The sequence below is a fragment of the Prionailurus viverrinus genome, chromosome D2, assembly GCF_022837055.1.
Source record: "Prionailurus viverrinus isolate Anna chromosome D2, UM_Priviv_1.0, whole genome shotgun sequence".
NCBI classification, from domain to species: domain Eukaryota; kingdom Metazoa; phylum Chordata; class Mammalia; order Carnivora; family Felidae; genus Prionailurus; species Prionailurus viverrinus.
The window spans coordinates 40,555,277-40,574,869 of NC_062571.1; the positions used below are offsets into that span (position 1 = coordinate 40,555,277).

Below are 19,593 nucleotides of genomic sequence, written 5' to 3' on the forward strand. Positions count from 1 at the left end.
GGCTTCTGGATCCTGGCCCTTCCTACTCCATTTTGGCGGTCCCTTAAATATACTGTTACCCAGGGAGGGAGATCGGGGCCTAGAAGTGTTCCCTCTGGATTCACTATCCCTTACTGTATATTCATTTGAACCTCTTTTAGATGCTGCCCGGGTTCTTTATTTTTAAATCTCACGCCTGCTCGTTCTGTGACCTTGTGGAGTGGAGATGCCACTGGTCTCCTGGCCCAGCTGGAGGGAAATCTGGCAATGCCCTGTTTGGCCTTTGGGATCACTCTCAGAAGCTAGCTTTTCTGGGGCCGAGATGGAGAGAGTGAACCAGCCCAGGCCCCGTCCTTGCTGTCCAAGATCCGTGGGAGGACAGGGAACCGTGGTGAGGTTTGGAACCTGCAGCCAGAATGAGGGACTTGGGCAGCTGTGGACCCAGACACGAAATCCATGCTAAGCTTGGAATAGCCGAAGACACCGGCAGGTGCAGAAAGTAGTAATATCCACTTTGTAGTTGTGTTATGAGGATTAAGTTATAATATTTATAAAGTGTTTAGAACATTCCTGGCATACAAGAAATGCTTCCATTTGTTACCTGGAATAAATAAACACGGTAGCCTTTGGAGATGCATATCATGATTTGAATATGTAAATGGTGGCCTCACACCCTGAGGCGATGCTTCTGCTGTCAAGGAAGTGAAGAAAAAGATGACATCAAATGACTGTGCTTAAAAGGAAGATGATGCTGTTTAGCCTTCCCACCCCCAAAAAGCGAAAGTCTGGATTTTCTTACGTTATGAACATGATCCCCTCTTTCAATGTTGTTTGAAAGCTGTGAGGGTAACACACGGGGTCATTTGGAAGGATGGTTGGCTTGTCACAGATCCATCATGTCAAAGTTAGATTGCTAGTTCCCCGCTGCCCAGCAGAATGTGGAATGGAAATTTCCCACCAACTCGGATCCCAAATGCAAACATTTCCAAAGAGGAAAAAAGTAGGTCAGTTGACCTACTTTCCTCTTAAGCTCTTGCTTAAGCTGTTCCAACTAAGAAATAAAGGGATCTTTTTCCTTTTTTCAAAAAAAGGTTGTGCGCTGGCTGTAAAGTCTCAAAAAAGGAAAAAAAAAAAATTACAAAGAAGAGCAACGCTAATTTTCGCTTTGGGAAAGCGTAGATTGTAAATGGCATTTTCAAGGTCTTAACTCTTTCCTTTCGGCCGTCTGTCATTCTGTGTTTTTGATTTCGGCCTTTTGTGTCTTGTCTACCTCACACGTTTATTTTGGCTCTTTTCCTGCCATCTTTACTTTCTGATCCACAGGTGGGGGTGACTAAAATGTGTGGGCAGGGACAGGGCTAGGGCATCTAGTTGGATTTGAGAGGACTGAATTTTTGTTTTCTTTCTGGATTAAAAAAAAAAAACAGAGTAACAATAAACCATGATTTCTGTTGATGTAATTGATTTAATATTCTTCTGACAGTCCCGTCGTATTTCTGGTGTTCCCCAAAGATCCCTCCTATCTTCCTAACTCTGGGAAGTGCCTATCGTAGGTTAGACCCTTCTTCAACTCCAGCAAGCTATTTTGGGACTTTCTTTGTTCCAGGCTCTGTAGTCTATCTAGTTTCTCACCCGTTTCCAGCCCCAAGTTCATCCCAGCCCTGGCACCCACGGCCACTGCTCAGCCCAGAGCATCAGCTGTGCATTTTCCTGAGGGCAGGCGTGGGGTTGAGAAGGAAAATTTAGAGCGAGGGGCACAGCTGCTGTCTTGAAACCACCAACGTCCCCTAACCTGTTGAAGGCCTCAAGGTCAGGATGTGAAGTACATGGTGAAAGGCACAAGGTGCTGACTTTGATTCAGTCTGGTGAACTTTGCAGCACTTAGCTGTCTGGACACGGAATAAGCTATCTCTGGGAGTCGCGAGCACCCAGTGCTGGGGTGTGTAAACAGAGGCCAGACAGCCCTTCGGTCAAAACAGCGAGCCTGTGGATTGTCCAGTCTGATGGGGATTAGGTCTTATCACGTGACATTTCCCCCCTAACCTGCCCACTGTTAGTTATTCTGTCTCTGCTTACCTGAGAAACAAATAACGGTGGCTTTGGCATTTGCTGGAGAATCAAGTCTAGTCTCAACTACAATAGTAGTTGAGAAGACTTTCTGGAAATGAAGATTCATTAATATTTATGCTTAATTATTAAAAGTTTATCGGACTCAAATTAACTTCTGTCTAGTAATTAAGTTCTTTATGGATTTACATGCCTGAGCATTTGCTTACAGGTTTCATTTCAACCCAGGATGCTGCTTTTGGGTGTTGTGATTCACACTCCGTCTCACCAGCCTCCAGGGGTGCACAGGGCGGGAGGGTGGCCCCTATCCCTGCGACAGCCTAGAAATGCTTCCTGGAGGAGAACAGCATGGCTTGCATATGCAATCAACGTATGGTTTCTCCTGTAATCGACACAAATGTGCCGCCCCTTCAGACAGTGGGGCATTGCCAACATTTGTGCAGTCGGGATGTAGGTGTCAGTGTCCAGAGAAAATGCAGTTCCCTTGCTTTTCTACATTTTCTCCCATATCCTGAACTTCTCATCACCTCCTTTTCCTTTCTGGGTAGTAGGGAAAAAATAAACTCTAGTCCATTTTTGGTTAACTTTGTCCTACTCAGTGGAGTCGTCTTTTTTAGTTAAACTGCCTTTTGGGGGAGGTGAGGTCTTTGGGGTTTTCTCTCCCCACCCCCTTGCTTCTCTGCAAGGGGGCATGGGGGTGTTTGGGGCTTCTCTCCAGGGTGAGGAGGTGGTCAGGGGCAGGGCTGCAGGGCAGATGTTCAGACTTCGTCTTGCATGAGGGTATGTGGCTGAGGCGACCAGAGAGGCAGAAACCTGGGTGTCTGCTTCCGAGCCCTGTATGCCGTATGGGGCTGTGTCCATCTGGAGCACACCAAAGTCCCGCTTGGATTGGTGGCACCCCCGGAAAGGAGGCACTTTTTTTTTTTAAGTTTATTTATTTTGAGAGAGAGCTGGGGGGAAAGAGAGAATCCCAAGCAGGCTCTGCACTGTTAGCACAGAGCCTGACATGGGGCTCGAACTCATGAACCGTGAGATCATGACCTGAGCCGAAACCAAGAGTCAGTGCTTAGGTGACTGAGGCCCCCAGGCGCCCCTGGAGAGGGGCACTTCACCTTGTACTGGTCCTCAGGTGTGCGTGCACTGGTTGCTATCCACAGGGGTGTGGTTGGTTAGCCTCCCCTGTGGCGTCACGCTGGCTTTGATGTTGTAACAGATCATTTATTAAGTTTTTGCTTTGTGCTGGCTATTGCAGGTAAGCATGGAACAGCCGGTGTTTCATTTAGTCCTCCCACAACTCTCTGGAAGAACTGGTAATACTGGCCGTGAGGCAGGTGCACAGTGTTTAAAGTATGCTGGCTTCTCGCTCACATTCGTTAATTTATTTAAGCCTTGTAACATCGCATGTGTGCTTCCGCTAGCATTAGCCTCCTTTCGCAGACGAGGAAGCTAAGGCACAGAGAACGGAGGCCACGTGCATGAGGCCCACTGTTTGTAACGGGGGGCAGTGGGGTTCAAACCCCAGTGGTCCATGCTCGGATCTGTGATGCAAAACAGCCTTGTTGCCATTTCACAGTTAAGTAACTGCCTGGGGCATGCAGTACTCAGGGAGCTAGTTCCCTGCCCAGTCCAGAATGTCTCCTTGAGCAGGGAGAGATGGCTCTTCCGTTAGGAGACACCAGCGTCTCTGGGTCGTGGGGTGAACTGTTTCAGCTGCCATGCCTTATTCTTGGCGAGGCAAGTGTCTGCTGTTTCCTAGGCCTCCCTCCCACAGAATTCCTGAAGGGTGCCCTCCAAGTCTCCTACAGTCTGCAAAGTCCTCACGCAATAAATAGAGCGAAACTGGGAATTGTCAGTGTTTGGAATTACCCAATTACCTGGGCAGGGGCACGAGGAGGCAGGCTCCCTGCATAAGGCATTTGCATAATTAATTTATTGATTGTTACTATTAGGCTGCTGTTGTGTGCTAGGCACATGCTAAGTACAGAGCATGTGGTGGTGAATGAAACTGACAACTTCCCTGCCCTCACAGAACTTACATTCATTTGCAAGTAACAGAAAAAAATCAAACTGATAGAATCAAAGAGAGGATTTATTTGCTTATATGACTGAAAAATCCAAAGATATGTCTAGCTTCAGGCTTTGCTTGATCCAGGGAGCTTAGGTTGGCCTGGCCTTTCTCCATCTCTCAGCTCTGTTGCTCTACATGTTGTTTTCATTCCCAAGCAATGCATCAGCCTGTGGTTGCATGCCCACTTTTGCTGAGTTTGAAATCCAGGAGACACAGGGCATGGTTTTCTCTCAATACTCTGAATACTAGTCCCCATATCCTGCCTTGTTGGGTCTGCTTTGGTCACATGCTCACTCCTGACTCCAGTCCCTATGGTCAGAGGCATGAGACCTCTGATTGGCTAGGCTTGAGTCACATGACCGTACCTGGCATGGGAGAGAGTCCATCCCACTGCAACTGCATAGACATGAATGAGAGGGTGTGGCTTTCTAAAAGAAGGTCCAGGATCCCTTGCCAGAAGAAGGGCAACTGGTCCTGAGTGGGCAAGACTGATGGATGTCTATCATAGAGAGGGAAAAAAACCCTGTCCTCTGTCCTAGTGAAACTGTCCGTCCAGTCAGCAAGACCGGCATGAATCAAATAATAGATTTATGCTTCCAGTTGAAGTTAGTGCTACACAGGATCCTTGGGTAGCCAGGTTGGGAGGTCATTTTGCTGGGTGGTTGCAACGCTCTGTCACCAACAGTGGCATTAGTGATTTGAACCTGGCATGTCAGCTTGGAGCAGGCAGTCATGGGTGTGGGATACTGCCTCTTGTGCATGGCTGTATCTGGAACCAAGAAGCTCATCCGCTGAAACCCTTGTCTCAGCAGTTCGCTATGGTTAAATTTCATTTGGAGGTATAAAAAATGAAGGCATGCGAGCTCCTTTATCACAATCTCTGTGGCTTTAGGATGCTTTAAGAAACTGTTGAGAATGAAGAGCTTAACAATTCCAGCCTCTTTAATGATGCCGTCTGGAAAGTATGGCAATAAGAAAGGAAAGTCACAAAAATGAGTGAGAAATAGCTAACCCGTCATGGAGGAGTTGCCGGCCGGTGAGGCGTAGCTATAGTGAAAGCTGTAAGAAATATGCACGTCAGATAAATTGAGACCCATAAAAAGTAAACCCGTCGTGTCTGGCCCTGCTGCATTTCTTTCTTTCCAGAGAGAAACCCTAACAGAGAAATAAAAGGAGCTCATTTGGTTACCCAGGTGCAATTCAGAGCTAATGATTTCAGGGAATGGGCATGGAGGTGGAGGAGGGGCTGGGAACTGAATCCCGGGCCGGCTTTAGAATTTGCTAACATGTGGATTTTTGGGTCCCTTATAGCTGAGCGTCTTTTGAAGCTGTGCCTTCCCTTTCCTGGGGCTGCCATAGTTAGCACCGGTGGGATAAATATTTTGATAGCAACTTGAAGTTGTTGGCAGGTTTGAGAGCATCTGCATGGGATGCAGGGAGATGATTAGGTGAGGTATCGGGGAGAAGGCACGGGGATGCACGGGGATTCGTGCTCTGTGCAGTAAGAAGGGAGTCGGGAGCTGCTGGCTGCACCTCGCAGGGGTGCTGGGTGCAGACGCCTGCCTGCCTGCCATATTAATGGGTATTGGGACAGGAATAGCAAGCCTTGCCTTAAGCCTTGACTTCTTGGCTGGCCATCCTCCCCTCCTGCGTTCCTAGCTTCTCAACCGTCAGGGGGCAGCCGCCCTGGAGGGCTTAGGTTCCCTGACCTTGGCCCTGGCTTTTTCTGCCGAGGCCCAGCAGAGGGCGCTGTAGTTGCCTTTGACGCCCAAAGCCCAGAGGAGCCCTGGACTATTTTTGCTCTAACTTTTGTTGTTATTGTCAATGAGAGATCTGTCGGGTCTATCTCCATGTCAGTCGTTCTCAACTTACCAGGGGTGATTGTACCCCAGGGAAGAGCTGATAGTGTCTAAAGGCATATTTGGTTGTCACAACTGCAAGGTGCTGTTGGCATCTAGCGGGTAGAGGTCAGGGATGCTGTTATACATCCTACAATGCATTCTGCAGACCCTTATCTGGCTCAAAATGTCAACAGTGCCAGGTTGAGAAACCCTGGTCTACCTATAGATTTATGTGAACCTCTCTACCAAGCTTTTTAATTGTTGCTGGAAAGACCTACAAGTGTAACTTCTTTAAAAAAAAGGTTTTTTTAATGTTTATTTATTTTTGGGAGATAGAGAGGCAGAGTGCAAGCAGGGGAGGGGCAGAGAGAGGGAGAGACACAGAATCCAAAGCAGGCTCCAGGCTCTGAGCTGTCAGCAGAGAGCTGGATGCGGGGCTCAAACTCACCAACCTGCGAGATCATGACCTGAGCTGCTGTCTGACGCCCAACAGACTGAGCCACCCAGGTGCCCCTACTTCTTTTTAGAAATGATCTTACCTCATCAGGACCTCCATTCTGCTAATGCCTGAAAAAAACCCCTTAAAATTTCCGGTTCCTCTGGTTTAAGAGTCTCTTTCAGTTTACCTCGGTTACTTTCTAGCAACTATTCAACCTTAATTTTAAACTCCAAGTTCTGCTTCTCCCTTCTCATGGGGTCTCTCCAACATCACTCCTTCCCCCCAAGTAGTGTCTGAGTGTAAGGGCAGCTTGTGGCTTGGGAGGAAGCCAAAGAAAGGCCGTGGTTGGTTGCTCATCTCTGGACTTTGTTCTCTGCTTTTAGGGGTCCCCTTCCCCGCGCTGATTATCCCCTAAACTTGACTTGGCTGTACCTTGACTCTTGCTGGGGCTTCTGAATTTTAACAACTGACATCAATTAGCTGTTAGTGAAGACCATCCACCCCAAAGCCTAAGTTCGGGGGTCACCTTGCCTCTTTTCTGGGCTCTGCTCTTTTTTTTTTTTTTAAGTTGATTTATTTTGAGAGAGGGAGGGACGGAGAGAGAGAGAGAGAGCGAGTGTGCGTGTGCAAATGGGGGAGGGGCAGAGAGAGAGGGAGAGAGAGGCAATCCCAAGCAGACTCTGCACTGTCAGTGCACAGCCTGACTCTGGTCTGGAGCTCACCAACCCGGAGATCATGACCTGAGCTAAAGTCTGATGCTTAATGGACTGAGCCACCCAGGCGCCCCTGGGCTACACTCTTAATGACGATTATTTTTTCAAAAAACCCTTAGTCCTAAAGGTTCATTTCACTGGCTCCCTCTTCCCTCTCTTGTCCTCACAGTTTATGATCATTATGGAAAGGAACAAGGCTGTCCCTTATTGTTTTATTTTCTTACTCTCCTTTATTTTTCACTCACATTCCCATTCCTCCTCAATAAGCAGCCTCTCTGATAATACTGTGTATCTGTTCAAACGGTTCTTGTATACATATTGTATATATATATCACCCGAGGGGGGTTACTCTGCTCTTTATTTTCTTTTTTTCTCATGGTAGCGTTGACCTTGGTGCTTTTCTGTGGCTAGTTTTTATGTGAAATTAGTTTGCCTGAACATTTCAAGTGAAACAAGAGCCTGGAGAGTTGTTTTGGACTTTCCAGAGCCTCCTGTTCTATTATTTTTGTGAAGTGCTCACAAACAGGGCAGCTTGCCTCTCCGGAGTAGCTCGGCTCTGTTCCCCTCCCCCGACGAGGGTCTGGACTTTCTCCTTCTTTCTTCTCTTTTGTCCTACCCGGCTCAATTTTTATGCCACCCCCAGTGGTCGAAGGTGGCTCTGGAGGGTGTCACCGTGGGCTTCTTGCACTTCCCCAGGATTGCAGAAGGCAAATCCTTCCCAAGTTTTGACTGCTGTTCTTAAGTTAGCCTCCTGCTTTCCAGTGAGTTCCTGTTGACTGCTCTCAGGTCCATTGGTTACTCTTGCTTCTCTCTTCTTCCTGTGGAAACACCTGGTATGGTGAAGGTCTTGTGTTGACTATTTGTTCCCACCACTGTTTGTATGTGGGGTTCATGGGACCACCTTGCTACCTAGTTCTGTTGTAAACATAGCCCATGGACTTTTGGTTTCGTCTTTACTTGTCCTGCTTCTTCTTATTTGGGGATTTGGGCAGATTGGAAAATGATGTTGCTGCCATCACAGATTCTACCTTGTCCTACCCTGTGCTTACGTACATTTGCCTGAAAGCTGAGGTAAATCATTCTTGTTCCTCACTCTGTCTCACCGAGTATCTCTTACGAGAGCCATGCTGTTCCTGTCTCTGGCCTATTATTTCTAATTGCTGCACAGTATTCCTCAGGGTGAATCTACCTGGTTTTGCTCATCCACTCTGAGTCATGGACACCCTGATTGCCCCCAACTTACCAGCACCACAGATCAGTCTAAACCAATTACGTCTCTTGGCGCCAGATGCTTATGGACCTGTGTGACGATTTCTTTAGAATATATCTCAGTAATGGAATTGTTGGGCCAGAGGGTATACATGCAGTTAATTTGACTAGGGGTACCAGTGGCTCTCCAGAAAGCTGATCCGGCCCCTATTGCCAGCAGCCAAATGTGAGAGTTGCTCTAGCCCCATGTTCCAGATCCCACACCAGAACGCGGTAGAGGTCCTTGGTCCCCTCCACGATTCACAGGAACTTGGGGAGGCTGGCAGACATGATCATCAGGCTCTTCTGTCTCCAAATACATCATTCTGCCCTAATTGTGGCTCTATTATGTGGGCAAAATTGGGGTACGGGGGGATATTCTACTTTCTCAATATCTGTGGGGTGCAGGAACATGAGTGGGGTCCCTCCCTTTAGTCCTTCATCCCCTCTGTCCCACCCCAGCCCAGGAAAAGCTCTTTCCCATCTGGCAGAGACTTCTCATAGGACCTATCCCATGTCCTCTCTAGAGTAGGTCAGTTAAATTGTGTTCAGACCTCCAAGTATTACTTTAAATACAGAGGAAGTTTCTAGAATGTAAAAATCACTTTTTACCTTTTTGCCAATCCTGGCTTGCAAGACTGTTTACACTCTAGCTCGGCGAGTCTCAAACCTGGCTGCCAGTTGGAATTACCTGAGAAGATTGTAAACATGACCGATGCTTGTTGTTCCCAAAGTGACTGACACAAGACTCAGTCAGAGTGGGCCAGGGTTGAGAACCATGCTCTAGAGACTCAAAACAGCCAACACTGACATTTAAAGCTCATTAGCGATCCTTTTTTTCCTAGGTGATAACCTCCCCATCCCTCAAAGGACATTGACCGACTTTGAATGAATGTCATAGCATAATGTGTGGGGAGGTACAGAGCAATGATATTTAAATAAAATATTCAATGTTGAATATACGTGGTGTGTGCACGTACAGATGTGAAGGGCGTGAAGGGAGCTTCAGCAGCGGGGACACGACCAATCCTGGAAGCACCTGTGTGCTCGTCCCCAGGCCAGCCCCTGCTCCTGTGATCTGTCGCCTGAATATTTTCTCCATCAGCTCTTTGCTTCATTTCTTATTTCTATGTTAATCTCCAAACACTGTAGTGTTTAGCTTTGTGAGCTTTTCCATTTAATATAAACGGAACTATAGTGGCGTTATTTTTTAGTTATTAGCTTGCTTCACGCTTCATTGAAAAAAACTTTTCTCTCATTGCATTTTTCCATCTCCGTTGTTTGGAGGTTATACCGCTCTCAGTGCTCGTCTTTCAGTGGTTGGTTTAGAGGATTTAACATTCATATTTCACGTATCCTAAAGTTGATGTATATCGTTACCCTCTTCCTAAACACACAGAATTTTTATTTATTTTTAATGTTTATTTATCTATTTTGAGAGAGAGTGGGCACATGAGAGAGGGCGTGAGTGGGGGAGGAGCGGAGAGAGAGGGAGAGACAGAGAATCCCAAGCTGGCTCCGTGCTGTCAGCGCAGAGCCCAACTCGGGGCTCGGTCATGAACCGTGCGCTCATGACCTGAGCCGAAATCAAGAGTTGGAAGCTTAACTGACTGAGCCACCCAGCTGCCCCTATTTTTGTTTTTTATTATTTTTTGAAGTTTTATTTATTTAGGTAATCTGTATACTCAACATGGAGTTTGAACTCACGACCCCAAGATCAGGAGTCGCGTGCTCTTCCGACTGAGCCAGCCAGGTACCCTCTAAACACATAGATTTTTTGAAGTCCAGCATTTCTACTCTCAACTGATCAGATGTTGTCAACATTACAGTTCTATCTTTTTTTAAACCCTCCACTATCCATTATTAGTATTATTTTGTAAGTCAACATATACTGTTAACTTACCTGTGATATCTGTCCTCATCATGCCTTCTAGCCTCTCAGATGGTCTATCCAGGATCCAATTTCTTCTACCTGAAGTACGTCCTTTAGAATATCCCTAATTGTCAATTTTCTCAACTTTTTTTTTTTTTTTTCAGAAGATGCCTTTATTTCGTCCTCCTTGAAAGATAGTTTCATTAAACACTGTTATTTTTTTTCTCAGCGCACTGAAAATATTATCCCATTGTCCTCTGGCTTCTACTGTTGCAACTGAGGAGTTAACCAACAGTCTAATTGTTCATTCTTTGTAGACAATCAGCCTTTTTCTCTGGTTGACAAAATGAGACGTTAAGTGGCTTTGTGCAGTTTCCCTGTGATGTGTCTGTGATGAATCACTCTTAAATATTGCCTCCTCTCCATTCTCCTCACCGGTCTTCTCTGGGATCCAGATCATACACGTGCTAGATCTTTCCGTCCATCTGCTGTGTCTCTTCCTGTCCTGAGACTTAAATTAGGCTTCTCTTAGGTTGCATTTTTATAAATGTGCCATGGACTCGTTCTTCTTAGTCTTCGCTGTGACTCTTCACTCATTTTATCCCTCCTTCTCCCCTTTTACCTCACCACCTCGGCTTACGGCCATGGAATCTACCCAGCCCCCAAGGCCTGCTTCTCATCCCCCTTCGTTGCCTCTTTGAGGCCTGCCCTGACTTTTCTACAGGCCACATTAGTCTCCTCCTTCTTGTGCCTTTCACAGCCCTTACTGTCCTCTGCATGAGATAACATGGTGTAGAGCAAAGAGTACTAGACTTGGAGTCTGAGGACCTGAGTTCAAATTCTGACTCCGCCATTTAATAGCTCTGTGGCCTTGGGGAAGTCCCTTTTCTTGCTGACCCTCAGTGTCCTCAGTTATGAAGTGATGATAATTGGGATGGTAGGAAGACCAAAGGAGATGAGGCCCACTGAGGCCCCAGATGGTGTCCCATGCTGGCTGTGACATGAGGCTTTTCATGTAACCCCCGATGTGTCCTTTTGCCCCCCTGCTTCAATATAGAAGCCATTTCTGGCAGACTAGTGGTCTGGGAGCTAGATTCCAGTGCTGTAGCTATGGAAATGTAGCTATGAAGAAATGCTTAGATGAAGGAGCCCTCATTGCATTGAGATCGCTAGCTTGTGTGCCTATAATTCATGCCCCCTGAGGCCATTTTTTTATCCTTGAACATCTCATATTCTTCTTCTGCTTAGGGAACACCAGTCGTTTCTCATTGCCCTCAGAATTAGGTCCAGAATCCTTCTAATGGTCTGGGGAGCGCATGGGAGCTTGGCCCCTGCCGACCTCTGTGTATGTTGTCACCACCCATCTCCTACGTTGGCCTCCTCTCCTGCCATGAAGACTCATGTGCTAATCCCTTTTGCAAAACAGATACTTGCCTCACCCCTCTGTTTTAACCCTTCTGGTCTTAGTCTAACTGTCACTTCTGCCCCTGGCACCAGAGCTGGGTGGGGTGCTTCCCCTGGGTGCTCCCATAGCACCCGTGGCCTTGATCACCACTGGTTACGGAGAGCCTTTTCTTTAAAAAAAAAAAGAAAAAAAAACACAATAAAATAGAAAAATTCTGCCAATCTCTACTTCTGTCCAGAGTCAAAACTTCTGGGAGGCAGGAACTGTTTCTCATTCAGTGCTGACTCCCAGGTGCTGAGCATGGGGCTTGGCTCCTAGAGAGTGCTTAATACATACTTATTAAAGGGAGGAAGGAGAGAAATTACAGGAAACGCTACATTTCTCATCGTTGGTGGGTGAGAATTGGCTCAGAAGGGATCTACAGTTGCAGTCTCCAGTGACCATTCCAGAACAGGTGCTGTGGGGCCTTGGCCATGCCCCTCAGCCAGCCCTGGTCACTGGCTGAGGCAGAAAGTTCCCGTGATCCCTGGGGAGCACTGTGCTCGCTCCCCAGTCAGAAGGGGTGAGGTGAAGCTCTCCCTTCTTCCTCAGCCAAGAGGTTGTGGAGTGTTTAGAAGGGGCAGAGGTGGGATGGGTTGGGGTATGGTTAGTGCTTAGGATCAGTACACTTGGCTTAGAGGCCATCCAGGGAGAGAGAGAGGGAGATGGGGAGGGCAGGGTGAACGGGGCAGGAAAATGTGACAGCTTCTCCTTGTAAGTGTCCCTCGGGGTTCCCAGCCACTAATTCTCTTGGGGGTCAGGTTTGCTGTGAAATGGCCAGTGCCGTCCTAAACGATGAAGCTGTACTCCTTTTGGTCTTGGGTCCAGATACAATTTTGATTTCTAGGTTAAGTATCCAAGAGCGGGGCAGGTCTCACAGATGTTTACTATTCCAGACACCCGGAAGAGTCTGCGGGGGGAGGGGGGGAGGTGGTGATGGCAGTGCAGGCTGGGGCCCAGGGACCTGAGCAGTCCCCACCAGAAGAAGTCCTCCTCAGCAGCCTCAGTCTGGGGGGATTGGGTGCTTGGGCAGCACAGCCTGGCAGCACGATGACCAAGGCTGCTACCAGCGCAAGGTGACATCCAGTCTTGGCACACGAGCAGCACCCTTGTGTGGCCAGGACAAACTAGTTACGTGTATTAGACAGCCATTGCGGAGGTGCCTGGTGGCTCAGGCGGTTAAGTGGTTGAGTGTCTGACTCTTCATTTTGGCTCAGCCCGTTCTGTGTGAGATCGAGCCCCGCGTTGTGCTCTACACGGAGCATGGAGCCTGCTTGGGATTTTCTCTGCCTCTCCCTCTGTCCCTCCCCTGCTTGCATGCATTCTTTTTTTATATAAAAAAAAAATTAGATGGCCATTGTGTTCTCAGCCACTGTGGTAAGCACGTTCACACATTAATTTAATGTAGGCTCGAGCAACCTTAAGACGTAGATAGTATTAGTGCGACTGCTTAATAGATGGGGACGCCACCCTGGGTTTCAGAAGCTTAAGTAACCTGCCCAAGGCCACCTGTTGAACAAGTCCCTGAGCTGTGGTGTTAGTCCACGCTCTGGATTACTGCTTTGGACAAGCCCCCCAGCATTCCAGGTCCTTGGGGCACAGACATCAGCTTCTGTGTCAGTGTGGGGCTTCTGGGAAGCAGAAGTGCCAGGGATTTACTGGAAGAAATGCCCATGAAGGATAAAGGGGAGAGGGAGCAGGAGAAGGTGGGGAGTCTTCAGACAGTGGTGCAGGGAGGGAGGGAGGGAGTGAGGGAAGGAGGGGCGGTTGGGGGAGGAGCCTGCTACTGGAGCGCAGCTCAGGGCAAGTCTTGCTTGGGCTGATGGGAAACCCCAGAGCAAGGACTGCTCACTCAGAAGTCCTGCACTGGGTGGGCACGGTGGCTCCAGTACCCTTGTGCTCAGTCATAGAAACCTCTGTGCTCTGAGGCAAGGGCGCCCAGTCTTTTTTTTCTTTTGATGTTTATTTTACTTTTGAGAGAGAGAGAGAGAGAGAGAGAGAGAGAGAGAGAGAGAGAAAGCAGGGGAGGGGCAGAGAGAGAGGGACAGAGGACCTGAAGCGGGCTCTGCGCTGACAGCAGAGAGCCCAGTGCAGGGCTCGAACTCACGAACTGTGGGATCATGACCTGGGCTGAAACTAGGAGTTGGACGCTTAACTGACTGAGCCACCCAGATGCCCCAAGGGCACTCGGTCTTGTACCCTCTGTGCCAGAAGCAGCCTGGGGAGAATATGCTTCAGCGGTACGTCCTGAGCAGCAGCTGGAGGCTGTCAGTCCAGACATCGTTTGCAGCGGAGTCCATCCTGAGGGTCCCACGGTTGCCACAGGCTCTATCCTTGAGCCGTTCACAGCCTGTTTCCTAGTGTACTATAGCCTCTGGGCAGGGCGTTATGAAAGCTCGAAGGTGGGTATCCCGTGCAGCCTCCCGGTGTAGAAATGATTTCCTGATAGGGTTGAGCAGATTGCGCACTGAGTAAAGCGAACTTGCCAAGAGGGCTAGTTGTGGGCAGGAGGGACTGAAATGCAGAAACGAGAGCTTGGCCATTTGGGTCCAGATGGGCACCCTTTTCAAATTCTACCGCTCAGAGGGACATCTTTTTCTATCTTGCACAGAGGCAGAGTGTAAGTGATCACCAGCTTGTGCTTCCCAGGAGAGAAGAGACATCCTTCATTGAGGATTTGGGGTCCGCTGGGACAAAGGGGGCTGGGCTGGGGCTGAGGCTTCTGCACAAGGGGGGTGGAGGTCAGCAGCCAGTAATGGCTCATGAGGGAGTGAGTGAATGAGCCTAGAGAGGTGGGTGAGATGGGGTCCCAGAGCCCAGTGCCTGTCATTGCTGAGCCTGGACTCTGCTGGATTTCAGAGGGGCTATTCAAAGGTTTTAGATGGCAGAGAGACATGACATTGTCCTTTTGGTCTTACTGGTCACTTTCGGGCGGTAAAAAGTCGAGTCCTATTCAAGTTTGATTGTTCAGTCTCCTACCCCATGTAACACTTCTCTCCTCTCCCAGTTTCCAGTCTGGGCTGGGCTTTAGCTTGAGGTGTGGGGAATGGGGTTGGGGGTAACATTTGCTGGTCTCTCGTCCTCCTGAACCGGCTCTATACTGTCTCACTTTCTTCCCCACCCCAGCTACCTTTAGGGTCTAGGTCCTCTGATATTGGGGCAGGGAGGTGGGTGAGGGACTGTGCTGAGTCTTATGACAGATTCCAGGTGGGCCATTTTGGCCCTCTTTTGGCTGTCATTGCTTCCCCGGCCGAAGGCACTAATGCCCTCCCTGGGGGTAGGGGACAGCCCCAGGGTGCACCCTCCTGCCTACGAGGGGTTTGTGTGCAATTCTTCAGGTGTCCTGTGGCAGAAGGGCTCACTACTTCCTTCCCTTCCTCTCTCTCTTCCTAATTTCCTACTTCTATAGCCTGGTTGGGGAGAGGGTGGCTCACTTGATTGCCTCTTGATAAGTCCTGGGCAAGGAGGAAAGAGGTGGCCCCCATTTGTGTTGGCTGTCTTTAAAAGGGGGACAGGTGACAGTGTGATTGCCTCTATGTCCTCTGCTTTGGGTGCAAGGAAAGTCTGGCCAGATGACCTATAAGTAGGAGAGTGATGGTGGTGTGTGTGTGTGGGGGGGAGGGGAACACTACAGGAAAGTGCAGTATTGAAAGCGGTACCAGGGTGCAGCGTGGGACAAGTCACAAGTCCCTGGGTCACAGGGATGAACAGCCCAGCTGCCTTCTACCCCTTGGCTATGTCACTGCCGTAAATGATCCCACTGAATGTATGCAGCGGGTGAACAGGTGGGCGTGTGAACAAGACAGTGTGCTCCTCCTCTCCCCCGAAATAACAGAGGACAACAGCAGCCAACATGTCCCCAGTTGTTCTCGATTTACGAAAGGCTTTCACGAACTTTATCTGACTTGAAAGTTGTGAGGTGCCCTTGAAGTGGTCGGATTAAGATGATCACTTAAACGTCGAAGGACACCGCAGAAGTTGAGGGGTTGGCTGAACATCCTGTAGCCCGGGTGAAGGCAGGGGTCAGTAGGTAATCTAGGTTTTCTGGCTCCTGCCCTCTTCCCACTGCCCTGCCCTCAGAGGCGGACCCACTGGACGCATGGCTTCCTGTGCTCTATCCCTGAGCACAGCTCCCTAAAAGCCCTGCTGGAGATAGCCACTGGCGAATACTCGACTCCAGGGCCAGACCGCCTTTCATACTGTGGTGAAAGCACATTGTGAAGGACTGTAGAAAATTTTGTCCTTTGAGCTGTTTGCCTGGTGTCTGCAGGTGGATGGAGGAAGCCCTCTTTCTTCTTAAGAGGACGTGCTGTGTTCAGGCGCTCATTCACGGGTACAGGAAAGGTAACTGGGGTAGTAATCGTAAGTCCCTCCAGTGTTGTTATCAAAGCAGGACTCTTATGTGTAATTGATAGATGCTATAATCCTGGCTCATTGCTAATTCTTTGCTTACCCAGTTAATCCAAGTTAGTGTGGCATAATTTGGAGGAAAGAATGCTAAACTCAGGTCCTAGTAGGAATTCTGCCCAGACAGCTTGTTCTGGGCCAAGGTGAGCCCACTGTGGAATGAGGCAAGTACCTGAGCCCCCCGCAGCCTCCCTTCCTGACACCCTTGAAGGAGGATGAGGGGCAGGGATGAGTGGAGGAGAGTGGCAGGGGAAGGTTTGCTGAACCTATGGCCTTTTTTCCCCCCCTCTTTTAAACCAGGAATTATTAGCCGAGAAGATGCAGAAGATCTCCTTGAGAACATGACAGAGGGAGCATTTTTGGTCCGGGTCAGTGAGAAAATCTGGGGTTATACCCTCTCCTATCGCCTGCAGAAAGGGTTCAAGCACTTTCTTGTGGATGCCTCTGGAGATTTTTACAGCTTCCTGGGAGTGGACCCCAATCGCCATGCGACGCTCACTGATCTCATTGATTTCCACAAGGTATCCCTCGTAGGGGTGCTGGTTGAGAGATGGGACTGGTAGAAACTTGAGCTGAAGGAGAGCCAGGTTGTAGGTGTTCTAAGAGAGGAGGTGGAGAGGGAGCACGCAGCCCCCAAAGGTCTGTAGGATCACAGGAACATGGAACATTGGGGTGGAAGAGAGTACCGTTGTCTAGACAGGCTCTGGGACCTTCTGTTTTTCTCTCTGGCTTACCCCCTGACTGATACAGGCACCTGATCCCTAGCGTCTTCTCACCTCGAGTAGCTGAGGGCTTCCTACTGTCAACACTTAGGAGCTGGTTGACTCACCTTCAGTCCAAACCTGCATCTGACCTACAACTCATCCCTAGGATGTCCTGCTTGAGAACATTCTAGGCAGGTCTCTGGCAGCTCTGTAGGGTTAGCTGAAGCCTAGCTGTCAGCCCCGTGGTTTGAGAAGCTTTTCTAGTAGAGTTACCATGTCTCTTGTTCCAACTACAGCTTTACCACTTGGTATGTGTATGACCTTGGGTAGGTTCCTTAGCCCTCCCTGAACCTGAGTTTCCTAACCAGGCAAATGGATATAAATAGTACTTAGTTCAGATCCCATGACCATTAGATGAGGCAGTGTACATAACAGTGCTCTGTAACTGGGAAGCGGTATGGAAGTTCTTGTTTTCCAGAACCCTGTCTTGTTATTTGTCCCCTGCTGTAGACCTCTCATTGGGAAAGATGTTGCCTTCCGAACAATATATTTAGACAGGAGCAACTTTTGTGTTGATGTGGCTGTTGGCACGGTGGTAACTGGTAGCTGGGAGAAAGCCTAAGATGGAACTCGATGGCCCAGAAGGGTGGGGGAGGGATTCCGAGAGACAGAGTGGTGGGAGCTCACCATCTCCCTGAGCTTTGCACCTGCGGAAAGGTTCTCAGGGTTACTTGACCATCTCACTGGGTTTTTGCTGTAATAGGGACTCTTGGATTTGTATTGTTTTCTCTTCATGGATGTTCCCAGGGCTCTGAGGACAGCTCCTGACTTGACCTTGTAAGTCAAGCACATAGACAATCACCCGTTTACAAATACCTAGACGTTGGCTGGAGAGTACGGCTGGAAAACTGGACTCACCAGGTTGAAGGCAGATTTCTACCTGTGTCGGGAACAGTCTTCTAACAATTCTAGGAAAGAGAGAGCGAGGGCATGTGTGGATGTTGGCACCTTCTCTGTATCCGGCATTGTGCCTGTTGCTGTACATCATGGTCTCACGTAATCTTCATGGCAGCTCTGTGAGGGAGGCATATTTCACAGATCAGGAAACCAAAGCCAGGGAGCTTGGGTAGCTTCCCTAAGTTTTCGTGGCTGGTACCCCTAGGTCCAGCAGTTAATCCTCAGGCTGTCTGCCTCTAAAGCTTGTGCCTTTTCCCTCTGTACCACACTGCTTGGTTTCCCCTATCAAATATAATGTGCCTTGAGCAGCGATGAACTTCTTGCCCCTGGAAGTGTTTAGGCAAAGGGAAAAGGTCCGTCTCTCGGAGATGCTATGCTATGGTTCCTGCACAGGAAGGCTTGAACAGTATCTTTGAAGGTCTTTATTCTCTTCCGAATCTGGGGTTGGAGACTGCCAATCCAATTTTGTTTCTTTCACAAAAGGGAGAGCTCATCAATGCCCATGTGGCAATCTGATGGCCAGCGTGTGTAAATCAAAATTTTAATTACACAACTCATTTATGATTACATTCTAAGAAAAATCAGATACAGTACAAGGTGAAAGCCTTGTTCTTTAAAGATTTTTTTAAGTTTATTTATTTATTTTGAGAGAGAGTGCAAGCAGGGGAGGGGCAGAGAGAGAGAGGGAGAGAGCGAGAATCTGAAGCAGGCCCTGCACCGTCAGCACAGAGCTTGATGCGGGGCTCAAACTGACAAACCATGAGATATGACCTAAGGTGGAGTCCACCACTTAACTGACTGAGCCACTCAGGCGCCCTGTGCCTTGTTCATTTAATATCCCCACTTCCCCTGGGTGGTTCAGTTGGTTAAGCGGCTGACTTTGGCTCAGGTCATGATGTCACGGTTCGTGGGTTTAAACCCCACGTGGGGCTCTGTGCTGACAGTTCAGAGCTTGGAGCCTGCTTTGGATTCTGCTTCTCTCTCTCTGCCCCTCTCCCACTCACACTTTGTCTCTGTCCCTCAAAAATAAATATTAAAATCCCCACTTCAATCCAGTATTAACATAGAAATTTGTGTACATAAGGAAATACATAGTTTTGTTAATTTTCACATAAACTGGACAATTCTTTACTTAATAGCTCAGCAATATGATTGTTTTGTTTAACACAATATATCATATGGTATATTTTTTGAAAGCATGGTCCCTGGAAGCAGTCTGCTAAGTTTTAAATCCCAACTTCATTACTGTGTGTGATTGCAGGCAACTACTGATGATTTGATGCTTTAGTTTCCTCCTCAGTAAAATGGGTTTCAAAATAGCACTCGCCTCCCTAGGGTCACTGGCAGGTTTCACTGAGAGAGCACTGTGTAAATTGCCGAAACAGTATACCTGACATCTGTAAGTGATCAGGACGTTGGCTGTTACTGAAACGTTTCTGTTCAGTCCACGCACCACATCCTTGTACGTGCCCCATGGTGTTCCGCAATGGCCACTTAGTCAGCTTCCAGGCTCCCACGATCACAAACGGGGCTGCAGAGATTTGCTTGTCTGTGTCTATGTCACTTAGGGCGCATGTGCAAGGATTTCTCTGGATGGATCCCTCGTACTGGGATTGCTGGATAGAAGATTATGCACATTTTAATTTGAAAAGATCTGCCAGATTGCCCTCCAAAAACATAGCGCCAATTCATGCTTCTGCCAAAGCGAGATGAGGCTGTTTCCCCACACTGCTGCCAGCCCTGGGGATTATCAGTCATTTTAATTTTTTCCCATTAGATGGGCAGATGCTGTATCTCCTTGTTGATTAGCTTGCATTTCTCTGATTCCTACTGGCACAGAGGATCTTTTCATA

At 48.4% G+C, this 19,593-nt stretch overlaps 1 protein-coding gene across 3 annotated transcripts in view; it reads left to right on the plus strand.

Annotated features, from left to right (window-relative positions):
• Positions 1-19,593, plus strand: part of SH2D4B (SH2 domain containing 4B) — a 92,428-nt gene that overhangs the window by 68,653 nt on the left and 4,182 nt on the right. For 2 of the 3 annotated variants that reach the window (XM_047826292.1, XM_047826291.1), the window contains one exon: positions 16,380-16,600. The exons of the other annotated variant lie outside the window; for it this stretch is intronic. In XM_047826292.1, the coding sequence (XP_047682248.1) occupies positions 16,380-16,600 (221 nt within the window). The remainder of the gene's footprint in view (positions 1-16,379; positions 16,601-19,593) is intronic. 3 annotated transcript variants of the gene reach the window in all.